The sequence below is a fragment of the Falco rusticolus genome, chromosome 2, assembly GCF_015220075.1.
Source record: "Falco rusticolus isolate bFalRus1 chromosome 2, bFalRus1.pri, whole genome shotgun sequence".
NCBI classification, from domain to species: domain Eukaryota; kingdom Metazoa; phylum Chordata; class Aves; order Falconiformes; family Falconidae; genus Falco; species Falco rusticolus.
In genome coordinates, this window is record NC_051188.1 from 12,546,570 (window position 1) to 12,574,484 (window position 27,915).

At 43.1% G+C, this 27,915-nt stretch overlaps 1 protein-coding gene across 5 annotated transcripts in view; it reads right to left on the reverse strand.

The window, feature by feature from the left end:
- Window positions 1-27,915, reverse strand: part of MTMR2 (myotubularin related protein 2) — a 65,902-nt gene that overhangs the window by 26,829 nt on the left and 11,158 nt on the right. For 3 of the 5 annotated variants that reach the window (XM_037376292.1, XM_037376293.1, XM_037376296.1), the window contains 2 exons: window positions 15,564-15,669; window positions 75-150 (listed from right to left, as the gene is read on the reverse strand). In XM_037376292.1, the coding sequence (XP_037232189.1) occupies window positions 75-150; window positions 15,564-15,669 (182 nt within the window). Of the gene's footprint in view, window positions 1-74; window positions 151-2,516; window positions 2,730-7,638; window positions 7,855-15,563; window positions 15,670-27,915 lie in introns of those variants that run through there. The other 2 variants (XM_037376294.1, XM_037376295.1) reach the window with 2 other exon arrangements.

Sequence of the window (27,915 nt, forward strand, 5' to 3'; positions counted from 1 at the left end):
GAAAAAGAAATACTGCATAAATAAATGGATATTCTTTTTGTCAGTAAACAATAAGGAATTTCCTCTTCACATACCCATGTCTTTAATGGTTTCCCCTGGTAGCAAAGGGGGCTCTTCCATTTCAGCCAATTTATTGGTCTCTCTCAGGACCTAGGCAAAAGATAGAAGTAGAAAAAGAAATTCTTTACTTTTTCATAAACCAAGAACTTTACACTTACCTGCAACAGGTCACAATATAAAGGACAACAAATATTCAAAGATCTTGAGGTACTGCCTAGTGTCTCAGCCTCTGAAAAGTCAACACAAAGCATGTCAGAGACCTCGGTGCCATCCTCGAGCATACTGCTGGGCTATGCAGAAGTGTTTGAAGTGGGGATGTCTGCGATGGAGAAGCTGTGCAAAGCAGGCTCTGTGCTTTGGCAGCACACTTCACAGGTCCCTTTATATGTATAGGAGGTACAGTTTCAATATTTTTTGTTGTTTTTTTTGGCTGCCAAATGACCCCTCCTCCACTTTCCCTTGGGTTAAAGTTATACCACAGGGCATTACTTTTCACAGTAACAGCTGTATTTACACAAGGGTTTTCACAAGAACAGCTGTTATCACAAGCAGATGGGACATTTAAGGAAAGCATGGATGTAACTATGAAAGCATAACCTGAGGCCTAACCCTATGATAAGAACTATGGGAGAAGAGCATATATAAGTGACCAAAATTAAAGCTAAGTCTGTGTGGCCAAACGCAGACAGGTTTAATCGTATTGCCCATGCCTCAAACTGGCCAGATGACCACAACCACAGCAGCACACCATTTGCTCAATCTAGCAACACAGAGAGCAGGCAGGTTAGTCTAGACTCTGCCTCGTGCTGTAGCAACCACAAGACTTTGGGTTTAAAGTTGGCATGCATCCCACCTGGTGGAGACAGGCAGAGAGAGCTCATGACTGCTCACAACTGAATGTGCAGACTCGCCCAAAATGCATTCTTTAGCTTAATGTGAGGAAAGAGAAAAAATTGTTTTAATTTGACATCAGGAAATCCCTGCAAAGAAAATTCAAAGACATGCCTGAAGTGGCACTCTAGAACCTGACACATCTGTGGTCAACTTTCAAGTAGGATCAAGCCAGAGGGAGAGCCTCAGGGAAGAAAGTTTCTCTAAACTATGCAGAAAAAAAAAAAAAAAAAAAAAAGAAAAAGAAAGAAAACAAAACCCAAAGAAACCCCACACCACAATAAAAGCACGTTCCAGCATCTTCACACAACAGGCTGACGTATAGATGAAAAGATTAACAAGATCAAAGCCTTCTTGAGAACAAGATGTACATGTTAAAAAATGCATTCAAAAGACTTCTTAAAGAAAATAATAAAAGCAAATACAATCCTGGCTTCCTAACAGGAACCCCACAACTGCACTCACTTAGGCCAGCTCTTACTGGGGAGGCTGCCAGAGCAACCAGGCTGGCATCTACAGGATGGGTGAAGGGAGGCTGCCACTGACAGAACTCACACTGGTAGCAACCTGCAGGAAAGCTTCTCCTCCCCCATGTCCGCAATACCATTAGAAGAAAGGTTTTGCTGCCGTAACTAGAAGAAATCTGTGCTGAGGACTTCATGTCAGCACAGCTGTGTTGGCCAAAGATCACACACCTCATCAAAGCCCTGGCTGATGGCCTCCCTGACAAAAGCCTGTGATGTAGACCCGCTCTTAACTCCTGTGTGTCCATTTTTACGCTTGAGTAACAGCCTTGAAATTGGCAGGATAACATCTGGATCATGCCAAATGAGAGGGAGGCTTGTGGCTCATTAGTCTGTAAGCAGTGGTCATCTTTGTGGCCTTTTATCTTGGAAGGACATTAGTAAAAACACACTCTGCATTCAGGACACTCTCACAACGCTGTTGAGAAGGTCCGTTCCCAAATGGGCAGCAGCTGCTGCTAGGATCACTCCGGTCAACAGCTGGGCTCACTGCTCTCCTGAAGATGTCAGTGGCAGCACAGCCAGCGGTAAACATTTGGGGAACTGGGTTATATCTTAAGCCAAAACCAGTATGAGGTAAGATACATAGAAAGCATTCAGTATGACAAAGCACTGCTGAGATCGCTAGGTGGGCAGTGCTCGGGTGGGTTTTAGACACTGTACTTCAGGTAGGGGTGAGAAGAAGGGAAAAGGCAAGCAGTATGCAAGATTAAGACCTCCATGTCAACACCATTTTGTAAAGACGAGGCTGAAAGCTTTTTTTAAAAGCTGGCTCTTCTAAGTCTAATAAAATCCATCTGCTCACTCGTGCTTTCTGAAATGTGGAGTCCCCAGGATCAAAGGGTCAGCAATTCAAACCTGCGCTCACTCCAACCCAGGCCAGTGGACAGATGGCCTCCTGGAAGCACAGCACTTCAAGGCTGACAGCTTCTTCCCCCTTGCCGTCCCCACCACCATCGTTTTGGGGGGTTTTTTTGGTATAGAGTCAAGGACTACACTCACTTTCACCACCCTTCAACTGACCTCAGTCACACGACCTACCTCAGGTAACACAGCACCAACTGCCTCCAGGGTGATTTCAAAGTTGGCCCAAGTATATCACCCCTGGATAACAGTCATCCTTCCAAGAGGCTCAGACAGAAGTGGTCAGAAAGTGCAGGACAAACACTTCTCTGGTGTGCCGGTCTTTGCAGCATCTGCCCAGCTCTAGACCTTGAATAAGTCCTCCTAGCTGGAACGTGAACACTTGAAACCTGTCCTGGCAGAAACTGAGAAGTGAAGAGTAGGCATTTTCCCAAAAGCCACCTCCATCAACGGCTCCTTAAAATTGATTCGGGGAAATGCAATCTGCGTGCAGCTGACAGCGCAGGCAGCAGGCACAGAAGACATCTGGGGCAGTGCTGAAGGACAGCGGGTGGCAGGAGGGAGGAAAAGTGGGCGGATAAAGAAAGAGGAGTTTTGGAAACAGATGAAGGAGGAAGAATGGGATGCGACAATTGCACATGGAACTCTGGGAAGACGCTAACAACACAGGTGGACCCTCTGCCCCTTCTATGACTAAGGAGATGACATGAAAAGCCCTTCCATCCCACTGCCATCCTCCCCTCCCCAGCCCAATCCAAAAATGGTTCATTAAACTGTGAGAAAAAATCTTTTTTTGTGCATTAACCTATTTTCAAGACTCTAAAAATAAAACTCCTAGGCCCAGATTTAGCCCTCTGCAAATCCTGCAAAATGAAATTAAGAGCTCCAGTGAGGCAAGGAGGCAGGCAGGGGAGCCAGGGACACGACTGCGGCAGCCTGGCTGCAGAAGAGTGACGGCTGGCTACCGATGCGTTAACACTACTGAGGCAAGTACCATATGGATACATCACTGTAACTGAGATGTTCCACCTCTGTGTGCCTCAGGTTTTTAAATTGTTCAGTGTGAACATAAACAATGAGAGCTTAGAGATCTGCAACGAAGGTCACAGCCAGAGCTGGGCAGAGTCTGCATTACCGAGGAACAGGACCATCTTGAGGTAGAGCCACACACTGTCTGTGTCTGTCACAACCATCACTAAGATGGTTTCTGCAATAAACAAATATAACCACCAAAAATCAGTAGACTGCCTCACCTCTGAGCTAAACAAGGCCTCCATAACCTTTCCCCCACAAAAATGCTATGCTTGGTTAACTGAATCTCTTGGGGAACAAAGAGTTTAGTCAACAGAATAACCTTTATTTCTGTCTTTTTTTACCGAGTAACATCATCTACCCATTCCTCCCATCAGCAGCTCTCCCTCTAGATAAAACAGCTCTCCGGGATGCTGAGCACAGGAGTACCTTAGCACCTAAGCACAAGTCCTGCCTCAGCTCAGAGCGGGTGTGAGGACTTCATGCCACCACCTACCTTTGTTCTCTGCTCAAGCAGCAGCTTGGCAGAACAAACCCACGCTTGCTACATTTAACAACTGCTTCTCTTACTCCAAGATCCCACCTTTTGTTAGCTCCAGCCCACTTACCCATGGCTGAAGGTGCAGAGCTCTCTCATGTCCTCCCACCTATAGCACCCAAGGCAGAGAAACCCCGATGTGGTACTGTAGTCACAAACTCCAGATCTCAGCAACAAAACAATCATCTCCTTCGCTTGCGCGTACGGGGTCAGGGAAAGAGGTTTAAATCCTGCTGAAAAGGTAAGACTGCTCCCTGCCTCATCCCTTACCTCTTCACACTGCGATGCAGTGTCCTGCAGTTCTGCCAAGCCTCTCCGAGCATTTGACACAACTGCCTCCTAACACAGCAGCCAGCACGCTGCTCCAAAAATCCCTCTCCTGACTGACGTCCCCGCACGACTCATGCACACAGCTCATCCCAAGTGGCTACAGCCAACTGGGGGTGGTACAGAGTTACGCTGCACCCTAACGCTGAGCACAGGGTCCCAGAGGAACACTGCTCCCAAAGGACCAGAGATAGCACGCAAAACTCTATATTCAGGGTTTGCTTTTGCCCGTGAATGAAACAACTGATAGGCTTTCCTCTGGTATTGCCTGTGAGGTGTGTGCCTGCCAGCGGAGCTGCACAGCCAGGATGACAGCACACATCCTGCGCTGGCTGAGGCCGAGCCAGGACCGCCGCCTCCTCCCCGACCTGCCACTGCTGTCAGTGCTCCCACAGCTAGCTCAGCCAAGGTACTTGCGTTCACTTAAGGGCTTTCTTAATGGATGCTTTTCCATAACCTGGATCATTTTCCCAGGACTGGCTTAGGGTGTGACTCCACCAGTGAAGGTGTGTAAACCCAGGGCGAGGGAGGGAGAGCAGCTGGGACCGACTAAGGACAGTAACTCTGCCCCGGACACCAACATCTGCAGCACAAGCCACCAGAAAACAAACCTGAGGTCCCTCCTAGCCATTTTTCGGCCACTCTCCTACCTTCTCCTGAATATGTGAGCCCTGAAACCCACAGACAACAGCCAGGTTTTCCGGCTTCACACAGCTTAAGGGGAGACTACAGGTTTGTGTTACTGAATCGCTGTGCAACAGCTTTCCCAAGTCTGTATAGCTTCTTCTGTCCTGAATCACAATCAAAATGAACAAAAAGAATCTTTTTTGGCTTAGATAAAATTAAAATGTACCTTTTTCTGACATTCTCCCCTCTGAGTTAATTTCTCCTTGGTAACCTCCTACACACTCCAAATCATTTTGCACATTTTGAACAGGTTTGTTACGCAGAAAGCCACAGCACTGGTGTGACATGTCCGACCTGACACCACGACCACCCCGCCCCTGCATCATTCCTTTCCCCAAAACCATGCCTGCCCCATCCATTGAAAAGACAAGCTCTCCAAGCTCAGAGCTGCTTTTGTTCCAGCTGTGCACTGTCCTGTTCTGTGTTTCCCATAGCAGTAAGCTGGTCTTTTACCCGGTCCCTTGACATAAACATATATAACCTGGCTGTACAGACAAACATTATGCACACATAAAATCCCTTTGCATCTGCAGCCCCTGAACTCTCAGGTTTGGCACGTCTACCTCGTGAGCATGCCCTGGTCAGCAGCAACAGGCAGGATATACGCTGGGAGGAGAAGAATGTGCGTATTGTACATATGCGTGTGCAAGAATATACGCATAGAATTAGCAGATTTTAAAAATACGTAACTTTCAAATTATGTGTGACACGTGGATTTGAAACTCAACAGCCAAGTGAAAGGATTTATCTCCTACAGGAAAATATTTGTCTAATACTTCACATTTTAATGGATTACCTGGAAATATTCTGCTTGTAGTTAATATATCTAAACTTTCCTTCCCCCTTCTTTTTTCTATATGTCTTTCTCTCAAGGACTGGCACGATTAAATGCCCTCCTGAATCACTAGCGCTCTTGCGGCTCTGCAGGCAGGGTAGTCGGTAAAATGCAAGAATATCTGTTTCATCTAAAACTAGAGATCTACAGCTGAGCTAGTCACCTTAGGTGCTCTGTACAGCCAGTGGAAAGCAGGAAACCTAAGATATTCACCTTCAGGATCAGTGTCTTTCTTCCTACCAAAGGCTGAGAACTAGGGTCGGTAACTCCAAAGCAGACCTGGTAGGGCAAATCCCATCGCTGGTGCTTCACTGCAGCCAGTGCAGCAATGCCCAGTCTCCTGGCCATCCCAAGAAACTCTGCAGTCACAACCTGTACTTGCAGAGAAATTCAAACTTACTTTGTGTAGAGAGGCAGCATGGATTAAGCCAGGCCAGGTGGAAAAACTGCATGAACTTCATTAAAACAGGTATGACTCCAAAGTCTGTAGGGTAGGTCTTATTAGCTGAATTACCAGAGGCAGCTTTTGGGTCACAGGTGGCTCCTTTCTGCTGTCTCAGAGGACCACGTGAGGGAATATCCATATAGGAAAATATATGAATCCACATAGGATTATTTATACATACTTTTATTTTTAATTAATTTTCTTTGCAAAGCATACACACTTATGTAACCAACCTTTTTCTCCTTTCAAATGCCTTTTGGTGTCTCAGACCATGCCCACCTGTTCCTTCCCCTGAATTTCCCTCCCACTCCAACTCTTTCCTATTTCATGGCTGTTGCCATAAAAGTCAATCAAGAAAGGACAGTGCCACTATGGCAGGTGTATCAAGATTTATCATTACCCTGATGATGGTATAAAAACCTCTGAAACAAAACAGATACAGAAGCCCTTTCCATTCACCTCAGAAAAAAAAACAACCCACAGACGTCTAATTCTGTTCAGTTGAGGTTAACAGAAGCTGCAGAACTGATGTGAATACGTGCAGAATCGAGCCCCTTATGCTTACTTAGGATAATTTTTCATAGGTGCATTGGTTTCTTCTCTAAATGAAACATTTCTTACAACAGGGAAAAGAACACATTTTTTCTAGCATTTTGCTGCTAAGATGCTTCTGTCTTCTCAATACTCAATTAGAAAGACCACCAAACAGCAGCCATGCTTACTTAACAAATCCTCCTGTAGACTGCAAACACTAGACTACTTCACAGAGATTTTCAGCTGCCATTTATGTCTATTTCAAGTGTGCTTTGAGAAGATTTATGTGCTATGTAGTCTACTGGAAATGCAATAAAAGATAAATCAAGCAAGTAAATGGTCTTTATTGATTATTTTTGAATCATTAAGAATACCACAGCAGAATGACTACAGGAAAGAACAGCAGTGTCTCTGCATGACTGAGGCACGGGCACTTTTCTGAGGATTATGATCAGATGAGTAGAAAAACTGCGTTAGAGGCATTCACAGCCGCAAGATATTAATTGCAGGAAAATGCTTTGTGCCTCATTCTTTTGAGATATTAGAAGTTCAAAGGGGAAGAGACAAAACATCATGGACACATGGATCATTTCAGAATAGTACGCAGATCCAAATATACTGTCCAAAGACCACATCAAGCCCATTCAGCTCCTAAGAGAGCATTCAGCCAAAGGCTTCCTAGCTTGGTTAAAAAACAACACAAGGGGCATTTAAGTTATCAATATAATGTTCTGTTGACACCACCTATTACACTAAGACAATAATCACATACGATGTACACTGCAACTGCCTTTTAATTATGCTTTCCTGACACAACTAAAAAATCCAAACTGATCTCTACCTACCATACACAGTTTGAGAAAGTATAAAAAGGCTTGAGAAATCACTTTTGTTTACTTACCACTGTCTTGAAAATCTTTAAAAAGAAGCTGAAGATTAGCGTGTTTAAGAAAAAAAGAATAGTCACCAGGGTAACATAAAGGGACTCCTCTGCAGGAGGAAGCAGCCACCATGCAGTGTTTCCCTAGGGTTTTCTGCTTTGTTTTTTCCACTATGTACTTCTCCACTCAGACGCGAGTGTCCAGTGATGAAGAACAGCCTCTCTGGGCTGGTGAATCTCCTGGGCCCTCACTGCACAAGTACAACGCAAGGCTCAGAAGCTCAAAGGAACACATTGTTGAGGGCCAGTCGTTCAACCACGGCTGGCTTGTCTCTTCAAGTTTGTATGGCTTGGGGCCTCAAGACAATTCTCTCATTAGGCTCCAACAGAAAGTCATCACTGACTCAACATAGCAATGCTCCCTGGCACAGAAGGTTGCAGATATTATCTATTCAGATAAGTCCAACATTATTTAATACAGAATCGTCTTCATTGCCAAGGGTTCCACATACATCTCAAATGAAAACAGCTCTGTTCTCTTCTGGCTGCTCAAAAACTTTGGACGGCACATTAGCCCAACTCTATCCTTCCTTTATTTTACTTTGTCTTGTTTAGCAATCAACTTACATGGGAAAACAGACTAAAATTTTCAAGGAAAGCATTAAACTAGTGCATTGACATTCGTACCGTCAGTCTTAACTAACAGAAAAACACCAAAGAGAGAGTTATAAATTCTAACAACTAAATCAAGTCACAGAAAACTATCTCTGTTATAAACTCCAAAGTTAAATTCTTTGGAAGCGATATATAAGGATTCAAGATACAAGTAGTTACATATTTACAGTAAGTAAACAATCATACAGAGGGGAACAAAGATGTTTCATTTCATGCAAAAACATCTACAGAAAATCAAATATTGGCAGGTACTGCACACAGTCACAAATCCACGTGTCCTTCTAAATACCATGCTTGTTCGTTCCTGCCCAATCTGTGCTTCAATCTACAAAACTATACCTATAGGGGAGGAAAAAAAAAGGGGGGGCTGGGGAGCCACCTCTTACCCATTTTTACTCAGCAAAAAGAGAATTTTTGCACTTAGTAGCTAGGAGAAATACAGCAGTCAATTAGGAAGAGCTGAAAATATTTTTGAGGAACATATGAAGACCATTTACTTATTCTCCTTAGTTTTCCACTCCTAATAGACGGCAATCGTAAATGCTTCCAGAGGTTTCTTTCACTGTACTTGACTTCGTATTCAGACATTCAGGTATCTATACATAAGAAAAATTCGCAACACTTGCTGTCTTTGCTCTCTTCCAACCAAATGAGCACTTAGGGAGTATTATTTCCATGTAAAGGAGACAGCAAACTGACTGCATCTGGCTTTTCCCTCCATCTAATTTGCATGAAATCAATATTTTGCAATGCAGAGGTTGGCTACTCTGAGTTTTTGTTTCCTTGAAAGAAGGAGGTGCAGAAAAGGACTTACTGGGAGAGGTGCAGGGAGGAGACCAAGATTTTCCATCTTTTAGGACAGTTTAAAAAGAAAAAGATTGTAATTCTCACGAAATATACAGCATTTACAGTCATGGAAACTGGAGTCCTAGAAAAACATGTCAACAGGAGGGGCTAAATTCCAGTCACTCACAGGGATGTCCTGGAATGACCACATTATGGACAAGAGCACCATTCATTCTCCAGAACTAGTCCTTTGTGCCTTTGTTCATCGACAGCTTAATGCTCCAAAGAAGAAAGCAAGCCTGCCTCCCAGACACACACACGCAACTCGTATAGCCAAAATCAGAATTTTGAGATAGTTAAAACACTGGTTCCCATACGATTTTCCCACTTCTCCTCTGCTGCTCTTTAAGTCCCTCTACTTTATACCTTTGATAAAGCATCACCTGTTCTTGGATTTGGCCCCAATTTCATCCCTGTGTTCAAAGGAACCTGTGGAAACACTACATGCAGATCAGGTAAGGTCGACTTCTGCCTGCATAACTTGTACTCCTGTATACTCACAAAATAGTGAGGTGCACCTTCATGCGAAAATATAACTGAGCCCAAAGCGATGATGCAGAGAAACACATATGCTCAAATCTTCACACAATGACAGTAAAATGATGAACTGTTTATTTAATTTCACTGCTGTATCACCAGTTCACCTCTAGCCAAGTCTTTTGTGACCACAGGTCAATTATCTTCACCATCTGGTGGCTTGTGCAATATGGTCTGTAATTTAATAGCAGTCACAGTCCAGCGCACTGGGAAGGAAAGCTCACACAAGACATCTTCGCATTTGCTATAAACTAGTCTTACAGGCAGTCCCATGCAGAGTCAAGAGCCAGTCTGAAACAGGAATACTTATCCCCATACATCATTAACAAGGGATGGAGCCGACTAGCAGGGCAGAGAGTCTTCAACCACCCTGGAGGTGCTTAGGCAGTGTTTTTTCACAATTTAGTGCTTCCAAGCTAGTATTATTCACTAACTGAAAAGCAAACCTAAAAAACATTGCTTAAATGAGTGCTCAAATTTTAAAAAGTTATGCCGCTCTCTAAACCCAGCTCTTGTTGAACATGTGTTACACATAACCAAAGCCTGACACACTTCCTGCGTTGGCAGGGAGATAGCAATGGAAAAGCTCACTGAGGCTAGTTTTAGTGATTTACAGCAAAGGATGGCGGGGGGGGAGGAGAATCACATCTTTCTTCAATATGTTTTTCTACTAACAATATACATGTTCTACATAAAACTAGTCTAAGCCACTTTGCACTAAAGCTAGAATGAAGTAACGCAAAGGTGGCAAAGTTGGTGACTGGCATCTCAGTTAATATTGCCCAGCATCACCTGAGGTACAGGATTTACCTCAATTTTACAGGTCTACAGCTGCAGAAATTACCCTGAACTCTCTCCACAGTCAGAGGAGAAACAAGTTTTCAAAAGAGACAAAACTGCACCGTTACTGAAACGCAGCTAAAAAGCTGGGATCCACTCTGAGAAATTAGTTGCTCCCCCTCAAATAACGTTCACAACATCCTGCAGCAAGGACTTCTCTGTCTCTGCTACATGATGTTCTCACCTAGCATGGGCACTTCCCTAAAGTCAAGACAAATCAGATCATAAATGACCGATTTCTTTCCATCAACTGCAAAGGAACTGCAGCTGGCTAGCCTGAATGCAGACTTGCTCAAACGCATTTCACCCAGGAAACATAAGGAGACAGCAATAGCATCCATTTACTGTCTTGAAAGGAGAAGACTCCTTTGTATACCTTTTGTCATCTTATATCTTACAAAATAAACCACATGCTTACCTACACTCTCCAACCACACACACAATGGATAAGAAATTAAGGTTATGCAAGCAACTCTTTTTCCTCCCTTTTTTAACTTTCAAGTCCTGGGCATGCTGCAATAACATTCTTGCATCTCACCTATAAACCCATTGAAAATCCACTGATTCCTCGTATACGAAAGGAGAAAATTATTACGGAGGGAGCAAACAATCATGGAGGATAAGGCACATGCATGTACAGTATTCTGCTGGACCTCAGAGGAATATCAGGATTTGTGGCTTTTATTGTTGCCCTCAAAGGGGATAATGGTTTAGTGGTCACCAACGGCAATGTCAAGAACAAAGACCTCAACCACTTTTTCTGAAGGCTGTACAACTAAGCAGGTGACATATGGGTCTGTGGTACTGCTTTCCTCTGTCCACAGAACAGACTAGAAGCAAGAAGGAGCATAAGAAAGCCAACACAGGAGTTTCCATCCTCTGGTTCAGGCTTTTGCTGTTTACAATCCAAAACCAAACACAATGGTCCTTAACAAATTTTCAGGCAAAGGTACTGTTCTTAAGGGAAGTGGCAGCAGGTTCTGCTGGCTTCCCAACTGCAGATGGAAAGGATTTGACCCTTTTATGAGAGCTACTCCAAAGCTTTGAACACAGTGAACTTCAGGCATTATCCTATAAATCGACAGCTAACTCAAAGTGAAAGTCCCTGCTGATAAAAGCTAGAGCATTAGCAAGAAGACTTAAGTATTATAAAATGCACAGACATATCTGCCCATAAGCATTAGGAGAAAAGACCACCTATAGGACTTAGGAACAAGAATCCCACTGTACTTTTAATAATCACCAAGTTCCCAGATCTGTAAGAGGTATTTATGTACTTTAATCCCTTTGGCAATGTTGGATCTAAGGTGTTTTTAAAACCTCATCCCAAATGACACAGAATCTATGAATTTCCAGCTCATTTTCACTTCCAACTACTTCAGTTCTGTTCTTGCCTGATCTATAACTTATGTTAAAACATATGGCAGTGTATTTGCTAAAAATTCCCTCAAAAAGTGCATTCCCTAAATCAATTCTAAACAGCTTCAGATTTGAGATCAGGAAGGGGGTGGAGGGGAGAACCTATTAGTGCTTTGTTGTTTTTCTGTTGGGGTTTGGGGTTTTTTTCTTCCTTTTTTTCCTGTATGAAGCTAACTGAAACAGCCAAAAGTTATTTAGAGTTAGTTTATGAAGTGAAAATTCTATAAATTGTAGTGGAAAGGCAATTTAATCTTAGTGCCAGATATTGAAATGCTCAATATACATTTAAAAAACCCAACTTCATAAAGGCATATTATTAAATACTTTGCAGAAAGATTTAGGAAAAATACTGCACATGCATTCAGTAGGAATCCCCAGTGGTTGTCCCATTTACCTCATTACACACATGTGCGCACACACACAGAGTGTTAATTGCACTCCAAAAGAAAACTGCAGGCGTAGACTGCAAGAAATTATATGGGTCCTTCCCCTGGTTCCCTCCTCCCAATGGACGCCTACCACTCTTCTAAAAATTCCCCACAGAAAAAAAGAGAGTGCTAATTGTAGCTATCTCTAAGTGTTTTTCCATCGTCACAGAAATTTAATTCCTAGATTTGAATCAATGCACATGCAGAGGCAGAGACCCAGCAGAGGTAGGAAAGATGATGAATCCATGCAGCAGTTCATTCTAGCAGGGAAAATTTAAATACACATCAAGAGCATAATCCCATTATTGGCAGATCCACTTCAAAATCTTCAAAAGCTTATTTTCAGCCTCTTAAAGCTAACTGATGGAACACCTTCCTGCGAGAACACCATGTAGCCCAAGCACTTGTCTCCCATTCCACAGTTACCACAAAACGCATTAGTTTCCACTTCAGGTCTTATTCTCTTACATTTTTCCAGGAACAATGTGGGACTTCTTTCTTTCCTCAGAAGTAATAAGCTTAGCTCAAATCACAGTGCTTGTTAAGACTTGGGAGTTTGTGCTGTCTTGTACCAATCAAAGCTGCACAAGACACTCAGGCGTGTAAGGAAAGGGCTAGAACAGAGAACACGCTCATGCCACTGTGTCAGTTAATAGTATGACCTCATCTGCAATATCAAAGGCAAGGACACATCTCAGAAAGATTAAAAGAAATAGTAACAACAATCAGGACCTTGAAAAATCTCTCACAGAACTGACTAGAACACCGGACAAAGAATGATATGCCCAGAGAGAGGACGTCTGTTCTCCTCAACTCAAGACCTGAAAGAAATCGGTGTTAGCTGATCACCACTCATAATGAATCTTCCATTTAGGAGCTAGCACCAGGCTCCAAGAGCAAGCCTGGGGATCAAACAGTAACGCACTAGCACCGACAGCAATTGATTTGAGGACAAGTTGTGGGACTGCAGTTGCACTGGCAGTACTAACACAAAAAGCTGTACACAGGTCACGGACAGATCTTCATCCCACCTCCAGGACTTGTTCTCTGGCTTCAAATACTCTCAGGAATGACGAGAGAAATGGTCAACACATTAATTCCTCTAGGAAAGAGTACTAGTGCAAACTGTTCCTTTCACCCTACACCCTATTACAAGTAGGACCAGAGGAAGGCATTTTCTCGAGGTCTGCTCACACTGACAAGCGGTCACCCAAGTGTAAAGGCAAGAACCAGCTTTATGCCTACACACAACCGTGTCGCAGCCACTCACACCACCTCTACAAGAGCAAGGTGAAACACAGCAGGCTTATGCCAAATTCAGGCCCCCCAACACTGATGCAGGTTAAAAGCGTGAAGTATTTTGCCATCAGAGGCATGTGCTCACTGTTAGCCTTGCAGTGCCTTTATTCTAAATAAGGAATTCCTTGCTTTACCATCCCTCCTTAATCACTATTCTAAAATGAAAGGAGAGCAGCATTTGTTCCAACCATGGCAGAATTTTAGTTTGCTTAGAAAAAAAAAAAAAGAGAAGGAGGGCAGGCTGTGAAGAAATCACTCTGCAAATTACAGGAACTGCAGCACAGCAAGGAAGTATGGGCTTCTAATGGCCTCCAGTAGACAATAAATAGGCATTTTCTCCCTGAAAAATCTATCATCTAAGTGAACATTCCTCTGCGGACATTGTTTTTGACTACTAGTGGGTACAGAGACCCTGTTGGCTGGGGAACCAGACAAGCCCAGGACAGCTGGAATCCCTGCCCAGACAGCTTACAATTCACACAGATAAGGTGACAAAAGGGGGAAAGAGTCACAAGATGCCATCAGGATTAAAAGGAAAGCATGTTGAATCAAATTAACCACCAGGGAGGAAAGACAACCTTGATTCTAGAAAAGAAATGTTGCTTCATTCTCTACTTCTAAATGTAATTGCCAAGTGTCAGAAAAATTGTGAAAAAGTAGTTGACTTGTGCATCAAAACTAGAAAAAGAAACCCACTTATGCAAACTTCAGTTAAAAAAAAAAGGTTGTGTAATTATTTTTTTCATAATACTATACAGTTACAGCTGTAGCAGTATTTGCAGTCTTAAGTATATCCACCGTATTTTCTCTATGCTGTAGTAACTGAAGACCCCAACTTCACAGGGGAAGAACTTCAGACATACTACAAACTTCTTTACCCAGGCATGTTCTGAAGAATTACTTCTTGTATCCACAGGTAAAAGGTGTAAACTACCATTAGATTACATATAAACTACTTTGAAAATTGATTAATTTTCAAACCTTAGCTTAATATTGGCTAATAAGCTGCCTTTAGAAAGAAACATTCATGTTCTTGCCACTTATGAACAAGTAGTTCTTTCTTTTATTAATTACAGACCACTGAGACAACACTCACCAGACAAAGAATTATCATCATTGTCAAAGGAATTAGTTTTGCATTTAAATGTTTTTATACAATTTTACTGTGTTTACATTTTACAAAGATGCTCAACCACAGCTGAGAAATGCCAAAAGTCATTACTAGAATGTATCAATACCAACAGTTTTATACTCAGGGATGTTTTTTAAAGCAAAGGTGTATCAGCAAACCCCTTGGTTTCGTAAAAGGAACGTACAGATAGCTTTCAAAACTCCTGTGCCACTGAACTAGAACTTTGAGTTCATAATTAATGAATCTAGTAACAGACTTAAAAGAGCCTTTTTTGGACTTTTTTATGTCAGAGCAATTTATTGTGACAGAATATTATTTTGATCAGCCTGGAGATAGCAATCTTTCTCTGAAAGAAGATACTTCCAAGGACTCTGTTTACAAACAAGCAGAAGTTCTCAAGATAGAACATCTATTATATACACACAACAGGAAAAAAAGGTATAAAACTGGCAGGTTGAAGATTTCACTTGCTTAAAACACTTAAAAGAAAATGGGAGTTCCTTTGAAAATTCATCTCCAAGTGTGGGTTGCAGAATCAGCTTTTTGAAGATTAAACAACTTTATAAAGAAGGAAATAATACGGTAGATATTAAACTTCAATTTCACCTGTTTGACTTTAGGTCCTTTCATGCTTTGGCTACATAAAATTTGGCATTAAACTGAAAGCTGACATCAGTTTACCACATCCAAACTCAGAGGAGAAAGAAATGTCTTCTGGAGGAGGCCACAATATATCAATTTTTTTCTTTTTTAAGACAAAACATACATACCCTTAAATCTGGAGAGAAGTTGTCTGCTGAGGTGGAGACAGAGTCGGATGATACAGCAGAAGCAGATTTGGTGTGAGCAGAATGGTCCGAGTGAGAAGTGGAAGCGCTGTGAAGAGAAACACCACAGTGTATCAACATCACACTCGGCAATGCTCAAAAGCCGACAAGTACGGCCACTTGCTTACAGCCAGCGTCAGGCATTTTTCACCATTTCCAACCTTTCCACTATCAGTTGTTCAGCCCTCAGCAGTGGTTTAAGAGAACTTGTTTTACTCGCTGGCCTCAGATTACCGAAGTGTACACGTTACCAAATCTCAGCTCAGACTGCGCCAACATTACCACGATCACAAGCTCGATCAGAAACTAAGGGCTTCCATTTCAGGCTTTCAGATGGGAGATATTAGTGCGCTGCAAGGGGATGAAAACAGACAGGCTCCTGAACGCATGCCAGCACAACTCCAACCACAGCTTTACAGTGGTGGAAGAAATTCAGAATAAAAACTCTTTCCATCACACACAACTTTCTTCCTTCAGGCATAAGTACAACCCTCAGGAGAATTAAAAAGACTCTCCCAGCATACCTCTCTGGTGATACAAAGTGCGATTTGTTAAATAACAAAGCAAAACAGCTATTTTCTTTTTCTATACAGTTTTCCTAGTATAGCTGTAAGCAATTAAAATAAGCTTACTTTACAGCAATTTTATGTCGCAACCTCTCCTAGAACCATAACTGCTTAAAATTAGCGTTTGATAATAATGCTCTTAAAACCCCAAAGACTGTAAAGAAAGATCCTCCGTGGTACAACGTTACTCCTTAAAGCCACCGTACAGCAGCAAATGCTGCCTGCACCAATTAATTCCCACATTCCTACCAACCCTAGAAAGGCTTTACCTGGGTGTAAAGACACTTTTAAGGATCAGCTATCAGGCTGAATACCAAAGCAGAATACCAGCAGGAGTATTACCATTACTACTTCTATTAATTAGACATGTGACAACCTAGAAACAGCTATATCTGAGCTTCTAAAGGGCCTGGAGATCTGTTAATTGTCTGAAAATCGTTTTGCTGCTGGTAAACAGCCACAGAAAGGCCAAAACGTTCCATTTTTATTTCTACGGAGTTTGGCAAAGTAGTGCATAGGCAGTATTAAAAGCATGAAGGACTACGGCAAAATTGGACTCTTGCTGGGAGTTAGTCCTTCCTCTCCAAGGATTAAAGAGTGTTGGCAACTCTTTCATCCTACGAAGTAGAACTTCGAAATGGAACATTTGGGAACAGTAAAAAAAATATTTAAAATAAATGATACTGTTGTGCCAACTGAATAGCACAATCCCACTGAATGCATTTGCTGTACAAGGTTCAACAGCTAATCACTCAGCTTTCCAGCTCGCTCAACTCTTGTGGTGTTGCCAGGTAAACTCACGTAATTTTGGATGGCCAGTGGCACTTGTGCACACAACGCTGCTCACATTGCAGCTGCCCCGGAGTCTCCGTCACAGGCAGAAAATAATCTTACGCTAAAATAACAAGAACTGAATCTGCAAAGTCTCCTGTTCTTATGGATCAAAGGGCCCCACACATACACTGAAGCTGAGTACAGTTTCACATTACAACAAAATTGATATGAAGTGTACGCTGCTGGAGAACGGGCTGCTCACGTTCCCCTCTCTTCCTCCTCCTCCTCCTCTCAACCTGGGCTGCACACCGCTGCCATCTCCATTGCTCTGGATGAGCATCAAGGGATGCACGGTTCAATTTGCTCATCTGCTGGGGCAATAAACTATTAATAAACATGAAGAGAGTCTTCTGTTGGATAACAGGGCTGATTGGATTAATTATATGGCCATATAAATCATCAGACGCAGCACACGAAGAGGGAGGGCATCTGCATCTGGAGACGATGAGGAAGGCTGAGAGCACTTCTGCGCACAGCAGCCTGCAGGCATGCTAAATTAGGCTTAGCACTAAACCACATTTTTACATTACTTTACTTAAATGAGCTCAGACCACTGGATGTATTCCCTTGAAACTCCTTTCAGCCTGGTTTCTGCACGGTCAGCCTCCATCGCCCAAGCATTCACCCTTGTGTTTGCACCTGTTTGATTAATTTGATTTTTAAAAGCATTTAATAAAAAATAAAATCACATTTGATTTAACTGTTCCACAAAGCAACACCAGTTTACTGTACAGCAGCCCCATAAGGAGAAGGTACTTAAAAGTTACCAACAAAGGGCAAGCAGATACTGTAGATGCCTTTATCACTGGGTAACAACTGACTCCTGTCCCTGGGTGCCCACAGTGACTTCTCCCACCCCAGCTCCAGCCGGGGGAGCCAGAGGCTCAGCAGAAGCCTCCAGAAGCCATGCCTTCCAGCTCCCTCCCCTTTTTCAGAGCCCAGAATTCAGTGTATTTAAAAAGCATTTTAAAGGTCAGCAACTCTGCTGAGTTTACAATCATTTAGCACAGGTATAAACAATTAAGCAAGAGGCACACGGCAGCTATCTGGCCCCCGTGCACCATGTGGGACAGCTTACTCACCCAGCAACAAACGCCAGAACACTGAGAACAGAAGCCTATTAGTAGGTACGTTTGCATCAATAATTTCACATCCTTTAGTCACAGAAAAGGGAGCTGGAAAGACTGGAAAGATTTAATGAAGCATGCCAGTGTCTCCTAGCCCCCCAGCTAGCACAAGCTACACCCAAACAACTCTGGAGACCTGGCTGTCTAACCTGCTCTTAGCAGCTCCCAGGGAGGGAGAGTGCTAGAACAAAAGGACCAAAATTTCACCAGCTTTTCTGCTTACACCACTTGTCTGCCCTCATACATTCCCACTGTCTACCTAACACACGAGCAGCAATTACCTAACCATTGTAGACCAAAGATTTCTATGAAATTGTTAATTAATTGCACTTCGGCAGGCTAAGGGGCAAACTGCCGGGGGGGGGGGGGGGGGGGGGGGCGGGGCTGGAAGAGGAGAAACATAATCCACAGCACGTCTGAGCTGTGAAAGTGTTTTGTGTTTGTTGATCACGCTTAGCTTCAAGTGGGTTTTAATGAAGGAAAGCATTTGCATTTTTAGAAGTGGATTTTAAAAAGCTCCCTGCACCAGCATCCCTCTGCTCCTGCAGAAACCGCTGGTGAAGCCTCCTCCCAGCAACAGCAGCACAAGCTTTTGCGAAGCACCGCCTGCACATACAGCAAACAATACTGCCTGGATTGTGCAGCTCTGCACAGTATGCATAGGTTGCATATGTTTGGCTCGCTGCCTCTCTTCTCCTCATCCATCATTTATAGGGAGCTGAGATAGAACGAAAGAGCAGGCAACCAAAAGGCCGCTGCCTTGCGGCTCCCTCCTCTTATCGTTGTCAGGCAGTTGCACAGCTCCAGCGCTGCTGCTTAGCAAACTAATTAACCTGATGTCCCTGCATGCACATGAGAAGTTTATTAGCTTCAGTGGTTTCGACAATCTTGAGCTCTCCTCTGCTGCCAACGCAAAAGGAAAGATGCTCAAACCATGCAGTTTCATATGCCTCTGGGCTGGGGACAGCAGGAAAGCATCCTGGGGCCAACACACAAACTCGGAGTGAGGAGACCAGAGCTCACTCCATGCTTTGGCACCAGCCCTTCTGCATCATCTTGGGCAAACCATTAATTCCTGCTTCTGTCATGGCTTCTGCGCTTTATCCCAGCTTTCACCAATGTAAAGTTAAAGCTGTCTCATACAATACTTGGGGCAGCATGACAAGGTACCTGTGGTATCGGTCTACAACGCTGAGGACACCTCCTCACAGGCACATCGCCCCAACAGCTGCCTTTCACCACCTGAGGGATGGCAAGGGCATGACAGTCAGACATTGACCACTGGGTACAGGGACACCTGACAAACATCTGAAAGCACAGGCAGGTTTAACCAGATTTTAACAAGGGTTGAAAATCACTAGAGCAGTGCCAGCCACTGCTAGCTGAAGGTCTGGTTCAATACAACTTGAATGTGCAAAATAATGATATTATCTCTGAATGTAATTAAGGTTCTAGGAAACAACATATACACGGTTCACAAAATACTTTGAGTTCTTCCTACGGGAAAGAAAGCAAGTGCAGATGTTCCTGTGAGGAACCAGTGAAGACCAAGGACCTCCTGGAGCACTTCTCTTCCCATGCTTCAGGCCCAGGCTCCGCATCATCCTTGCTGATGAATGTCTGTGTTAAGTATGAAAAGAGACCCCTACAATTAAAAAGCACCTTCAGGAAAAGCACCTAATTCTTGTGACTGCCATCTCCATTTACTTCTTTCCTCCCTCCCCATGCAGAAGCAGGAAACAGATTTAGGATGCAATTAACACCAATCTATGTCTTTTATCTTAGCAATTATTTTTATTATTTAAATGTATTTCTTATGGCCAGATTTTGAGTGATAAATGAGTCCAAATGAGAGCTGTCTCTTGCAAGGTATCTGCACACAGTATTAACCCCTTGGCTATATGGAATTACATACATGCAGCAAGAGAATTGCAATGGAAACAAAGCACAATGACTCAACTCCTGATGGTGTTCATTGTTATTATTAGGACTATCCCACAACATGCCAGATGGTTTTCAAACGTAATTCAGACTCAGACAGATGCCCTCTGGTGATTCTTGTTCAGGCAATTGAAAGGTATTACTGCATTTATAGCAGAATTGAAGGTATGCTAGTGTGCTTAGCTTAAACTGTCAACAAAGATGTAAAGAAGCTGTGAACAGAAGTGTCTGAGACATGCAAACTTATCCTGTTAAATTACGAAGGTGCAAGGGAAATATTTTGGAGGAAAGCAGTGATAAAGTCCTAAGCCAGTCATCCAAAGCAATCTCTACTCTCGGCCCCCTGCAATGTAAAAAAATGTGATGGGTAAGACAGTCAAGGAAAAGAAATAAAAACTTGTAGTTGCCATTCTGTTTTGCCAAGGGTTACAGAAAGAGTTTGACTACGAAGTTATTGCTTTCCTAGTGTAAAGAAGAAACATTCCCTGGAAGAAGAAAGCACAAATACAGCTTCTGTAGAGAGTGATTTCACCACGTCAGGGTTCCAGCCCAACACAGTGAACTCGGGTCAGGTAGAAGGTAAGTACAAAGTTGCCAGGGAAGTGCCAGAATCAAAGCATGAAGCCCCACAGCTTTAACCTGATGCAGAAAAATGCACTATTTGTGCAGGACCGAGTTATCCTCCCTGCATCCTTACCCCTATTGCAGGGAATTTAATATAAAATTCTTTGCACTCGAAACCTGAGGTATTTTACTTCCCTATCTCCACTCTCCAAAAGAAAGAAAAACTCCTAGGAGATCTCTACAAAGACTTTTCTGTGAACATCAGGCTTAAGTATGCCCACACTATACAATCTCTACATAACCTCTTCTCTTAGGCTGTGTGGCCCAAGAAGAAAGTCACAACCACCAACTTCATGTATCACATAAAACTGCACAACAACATCTGGCAAAACTTGAGACAGAAAGCCATGACATTAATATGAGAGGTGATCTGGCTAAACCACCACAGCTTGTAATTGCTGAGAATGGTTATTTCTGAGCAAGATCTTAGAGGTGAGCTTCTTTTGGTTGTGCAAGAACGTAAAAAATATACACATACGACCCTTTCCAAAGAGAAGAAACAATCCTATGCAGAAAGGAACCAGGTACCAGGAACCCTGGAAGCGTTCAAGGAAAGATTGGATGGGGCTTTGAGCAACCATGGTCTAGTGGCAGGTGTCCCTGCCCATGGCAGGGGGCGGGGAACAAGATTATCTTTAAGGTCTCTTCCAACCCAAACCATTCTATGTGTTGCAAATCCCTGAGAAAGCACCGTTAATTTTTGAAGACAGCTGTTCAGACTTTGGGAAGTAAGGAAGAGACCTTTGCCTTGCTTGCAGAATAAGATATGGGTTCAGGAAAAAAGCAACGCAAACAAAACAAACCAACAAACACCAAAAAAAAGCCAGAGGCAACAACAACAACAAAAATCAAGTTGATTCCTAAAGTTCCCCTCCTAAACCCTAAGTGGGAACCTGCATATGAGTTTAACACCCAGAACTCTGCGAAACACCAATGGGACAGGAGGGAAACACACCTCTGGAAAATATGCCAATTACAGCATACGCATAGGGCTTGAGGACACCTATTTTTTGTACCAATGTCTTAAAATACTAACCTGGCTCACTCCTATAAATAACACAACCAAAATGCAGTAAGTAATGATAAAGTCACATGTCCAGCACATTCTTTGTGAATATTCCTTCCCTGCCAGTAAAAGTAGCTGCTCCACTGCTTGCAAAGGTGTGCCAGTTACTCAGACGCTAACTGGCATGAGTGGCTCACACCCCTTCTTCTGTATCAGACTGAATGTTTCATTTCAATAGTCACTGAACTGACACAGAAAACAGGTGATAAAATGCACCACTCAGTGATACAGTTTCAGACACAGAGGTCATCAATGAGAAAAACACTGCAAAGGGCAAATTTCCATTTCCTCTCTTCCTGTTTTTTTTAAAGTTACTCATTATGTACATTCCTAGAAATTAATCAAGGTGAAAACTGCACATTAATGATGACTAGTGGCAAATACAAGCTTGGAAGCTTCAGATGCTAAGAGAGCAGGATCCAAGTGGTTTAAATTTACAGCAGGGCCACAAATAGAAGCACCTGCAGCACTGGGGCACTGCTCTTGGAAGTATAATATCACAGAGGTTTTGAGCACTCCCCACTCAAACTCAAGCTGAGAACTCTCCCTCCTCAATACTTTCAATGCTCCTGTTCCGTTCAGAGAAGGAAAAAGAAATACTGAAAAACCTTCTGGGTCACATCAGAGCAGAGGGAGACAAACCAGTGCTTGTTCCCCATGAATATGACTTTGTCCTAGCTAATACTGGCTAACTGGCCTAGGAAATCCAGCTGCTGCCCACATCAGGCTCTCCCATTTACAGCAGCTCTCTGTGGATCTGTGCTAAAGCTAAGTAGTCCTCTTAGTCCTTATCTGCATACACCTGAAGAGTACTCAGAAGTTCCTCATACACCCCTCTCTGGGCAAGCAGTGGAAAGCACGGCTGGCATCTGACCAAACCTGGGCCTTGCAGAAGGAGCTGGACACCGTGTGCTGGCTTCCACTCCGCCACGGGGCTGCAACCAGCTCTGCTGCTGTGAATTAAGTTTTAGCATCCTAACACCATCTCACCCAGGGCAGGAAACCTACAGTGCTTGGCATGCACATGCCCATAACAGGCAACCTCTCTTCCAAAGAGCTTACATGGACAGACAAAGGAGTAGTATCTCCAGCAAGCAGTGACTCGATCTTAATTCTTCACAGTGAAATAGAAAATCAGAACAGCATTATACTATTTAGACAAGTACAAAGGAAACTACCTATAGCATACCTGAGATGCATCCTTACCCCTTCTGAACACCCTCTTTTTTAGGCACACACAGGACCAACAATTACTAGATTCCAGAAGTACATGGAACTCACAGTTTTTCTAAACATCTGAAGATCCCACTTTAGCATCCGCTTGACCTGTTACAATATGGGGGGGGAGAAGCCATAAACAAGCATGCTTTTGAAGTAAAGAAAAGCACCAACTGCCAGGCTTCCTCCGGCATTCAGAGGAGGCAGGCAGTTACATAATATAATAATGTACCCTCTCCATTCAAAACGGCCAGCAATGTCAGAGCTTAACGACAGCTTAAAGAGAAGTCATTTCAGCAAACAAATCCTTGTGCATGTGTGTGACAGACCTAAAACAGCCCCCCATGCCACTTGCCTGAACGAAAAAGATTCACTTCTGTTGCCAAGCAAAGTCGGGTCTCAGTCTGACTTCAATATTCCAAGGGAGGAAAATGTCATTTTTTAAAAGTTGATCCTTCTAAGTAGCATCCTGAGCTGAATATATAGTACATGTTTTCCCATGAGCCATAAAGAGAATGTCCTCTATTTTGACCGTGAACAAGCTTTTCTAGGAATGCAAATTTTGCTCTCAATAGTTACACAATACACTACAGTGTCACAAGCACCGTTCATGCTCCATTAGTCATTCTTTTATTGTTTTTTTTAAACAGAAATTCACAAAAGGCCTACAGTGTGTGTAGAGCACTTGCTAAACAATAGGCTGATTGTTTAAAATATTTGCAAGATTCCGAGAATAGAAGGCCAACACCCAAAGACAAACCAATATGCAGCACGTAATTAATAACAGTGAACAGCCCACAGTACCATGCTTTCATGAGTCAAACAATCCAGAAGGTAAAAAACAGGAAGAACAGAAGCCATCAGAGCCTGAACCAATATCCTCTGATCAGCACATGGAAGGTAACAACAAAGTGATCTGTACTCATGAGAGAAGCAAAAGGGGGGTTTGGTTTCTAACAAGCTCCAGGCTATATGGGATGGTGCTCAGTTACAAGGAGGGAAACAAGAAAAAAAACTTTTTTTTTTTTTCAAGAAGTTGTTAGACATCTGCCGGGAACTGACATTTTACCTCTGTTTCACCAACTAAATTTCAGCCCATACCTAGAGTCCAAAATTAGTTACTATCTCCCGAAAGCAGGCTGATAATCTAGTACTTTGGTCTGATTCCAGTTCCTAATGGAAATGTTTGGCTTATGAAATCCATCCCTAGCACAAGCACCTTTGCTTGCAGCATCAGGAGTTTGGGCAGTGAGCGAGTTGTAAGGCAAACAACCCACCTCCTCCAGGTGAGACACGACGGAAAGGCAGCCCAGTCATTCTGGCTCTGCTCTAGGGCTTGGGGAAAAGGTTTGACAGTTTTCCCACAGATGCTGTGCACGTTTGGGCCTGTTCTCCAAACCTTCGGGGTTTCCAATCACCAGGACAGACCCTTAGCACTGAAAATAAATTAAGACTCTAAGGTGAAGCGTGGTTCAAAACACAACCCTGCTTACCGTCCACATAAATAAGGTTGCCTGTTAAAACAGCGCTCCCACCCGCTCATCTCTGTGCCGTCCTACACATTAGGTTATTGCTATGCCTTTCAGGATCTTTGGCATGGTTCAGAAGGAGCTAGAGTCTTTGTTTTCAAATATAAAATGCTGAAGAAGGCAGGACTGAACTAGAAGTAAAGAAGATCTGACCACCCCACGCAGAGAAAACAGTATATCTAGGTCAAGAAAACATGGCTGAGGGAGAGAAGTTCCAGCACCTGAGGCTTCAGATGGTTGAAGAAGTGCTGCACAGTGACAGAGACAGCCATTAGGAAGATCACTGATTGACGGGATGTCTGGCCATGACGAATCAGCACGTGTCCTGACCTGCAGCTTCCTCCCCAAAACAGCCCAGGCAGCAGCCTGGGCAGACCACAGCCAAGGGGCTCTCCATGTAGCATGACTGCCTTCAGCAAAAAGGCAACTCAAGAATCCAAATGGAAGTGTTTCCTGGTGCTACATGATCTCGCCTGTCTCAGCTCTGCCTGTGGAAGAAGCCGATTCCAGGGCTCAGGACGTTTTGTGGCAGAGAAGTAAGAGACCTGGGTGGTACTGCTATCTCCTACAGCAGAGCAAGCTCGGATTTACCACTGCACCCCACAGGAGAAAGAGGGCTGGCAACATCTAACAGTTTCCACAGGTACTTTGAATGTAGCCAAAAGTAATGATGGAAATCTTACATACAATTCAAAACCACTCTTGCAGTTTACCAGTATTTACGTTTACCATATAAACTTCCATCCCCTACCTTTGAAATACACTAAGCCAGAGAAAACAATACAAGTAAAATATTGTCAGGATTTTGATGCAAATTCAGACAGTCCCATGGTAAGTTGCAATAACAGCTCTAGAGTCTGAGAGCAAGGAGAAGCAGAAAAAATGGAAATCAACGCAGGATATGAAAACTTTTGTTTGCTTGTTAATTTTATTTATATTTTTCTTTAGAAAAAAACTATTAACTTTATCAAGGAAAGAAACAGAAATAATACCTACATTACTAAGTATTCACCTTAGGACAGAAAGGGGAACTGGAAAAAAAAAAAACGATGTAACTTCTCTTTTGCTATATATATTCTGGCAGTGCCTTAATTTCTAGTTGTATATGAAGAACAAATTATGTAGTTTAACCAAACATATGCATACTTCCCACAGTTCATGTGTCGTCTCAATCTTTCCTTTGATTCCTACCTATTTCCCTATTTAAAACACATAACACATATAGTTAATTCTGATTTTCTTTCAAAAACACACACCACAACCCCCTCACCCCAATAAACCAAACACCCACAGGAATTTAAAATACCCACGATTCACTCATCAATGACATTATTTGTTCCATCCTGGAACAAGAAGGGGGAAAAATATGTAAATACAACCAATCTGGAGAGTCTTACATCACCTAGCAAAACTGACGTGGTATAACAACTTAATAAGCTTTCACAGACACTGAGCACCTGCATGATCTGCCTGACTTGACTCAAAAAGGGACTGGGAACACCTCTATTCTGTTGGCAGCCAGCCCCTGCATGAAATTGGCCCCTAGCAAAATCTCAAGGCTAAAGTAAATCAAGTGTTCAATAACTCGGGGGCTTTATTTCCAGAAATTCAAGCTAAGACAACACAGGATGTTTTCCGAAACACTGAGCACCTCTATCTTGTCACAACTTCCAGAGTGTCCAGCATCTTTGAAGACTGTGGTCCATCAAAGTCCCCAGGTTCAACACTCATACCTGGACCAGGCTTCCCCACAAACTCAGTCCTGTCTGTTGGCCAAATACAAAGCCCAGTTTCCAAAGTGCTCAGCAGCCATTGATTTCTATATGGCCCAGGTTTGTCCAAGGGCTCTGCACATTCATTCACCCCACGGGCCAGCTGTAGGATACCTGTTGAAAACAAACATCTTTCAAATTCTTCCATCTTACAATGATATGAGGCACATTAAGCTCACAAGCTCCTCTGAAGATTTTCTGTACATCAGTTCTCAGGCATCCAAAATGAGGGCTAACCTCCTACCATCACCCACAGCGACTTCCTCCTGCCACTTCTGCTTCCTCACTCAGACATCAGTGTATACAAAAAAACAAAGTAACTCAAAGAGGAGGATGATCAATAGGTCTGAATGGTTTGGCTGCAAGTGTCTATGCTCCCACTTAGTCAATGGAAACCCAGACAATGGAGTGTGGATGAAAATTCAGCTCTCCCGGAGTGGACACTTCAACTGTATCACTTGCGGAATGTATTGACTCTGCTGAGGAAGTGTTACTTCCCTACTTCATATCGAGATACGGCAATCTGAACTAGATCATGACCTGGGTTCCAGATTAGCGTCTTGGGACAGAGAAGTTTGTATTTTTGTTTTCAACTGAACGCAGCCTTTTGTGGACACCAAAGAAAGCACAGGGAAAGAAGGAAATGCAAAAATGAGAGAATATAAGGTATTTCTAACTTGAGAGAAGCCTCGTCCAAGAGAATCTGCACATATTCATGACATCTTTCTCATCTAGGTATTCCCTTATGTTGAAAAAGGAATAAGCTTTTTCTGTAATGGAAAAAACCTGACACTGTGTCCCTTCCCATCTCCGTCTTTGTTGAAATACAAAACTTGTTGTAAGTTATTACTTCCACACCTCTGTCAAACATGGCTAAAGTTGTCCAAATGTTACAAAAACTATTAGTGGACAAACTAGACAGATATACACATCTTCATGAAGAAATTGAGTTTAGGAATCCAGACTACAAATCTCTGCTCTCTCCGCAGTTGCGAACAGATTTAGTTAATATGTAAAAAAGAGGAATGCCACAAGAAATAACTATTTCCTTTTTTGTAGCGGAGAACAATCCAAGCTCAATGCACTTTTTGACCCTACCACAACAATGGGGAGGGAGTTCTGTGTAGGTGGTCACATCCGAGTTACTCACTGTAGGCTCTCCTTACAGTCATTAGGGAGGACTGAGATTACTCACTCTTCCCCACTGTCAACAAAAAGAAACCCAGAGACTAGCAGGGACCTGTATGAGTCCAGTGAGATAAGACAGATCTCATCCAGGGTGCCTGCATTTTTCTTCATGCAAGGCAAAAGCATGTGGAATCTAGAATCGGAATATGTTTTAGCAAAAAAAAGGGATTAAAGATGTCCCTCCATGGTGCTGAAGGCAGCACTGATCAGCAGAAGCTGTACCCCAGCAGATGCAGATGGTAACAAGGGACAGGCCAAGACTGCTCTGCTGGCAAAAGCCCTGAGCACATCCACAAAGTCCCATCACACTCTTCTCACCCTGGCATTTAGTGACCATTCTGGTAGCGTGCTTCTTCACCTTTAAGGAAAAAGACTTGGGAAGCACTCTCTCATGAGGTGTGGAGGCTCATTTTCAGCGCTGAAGTGGAAT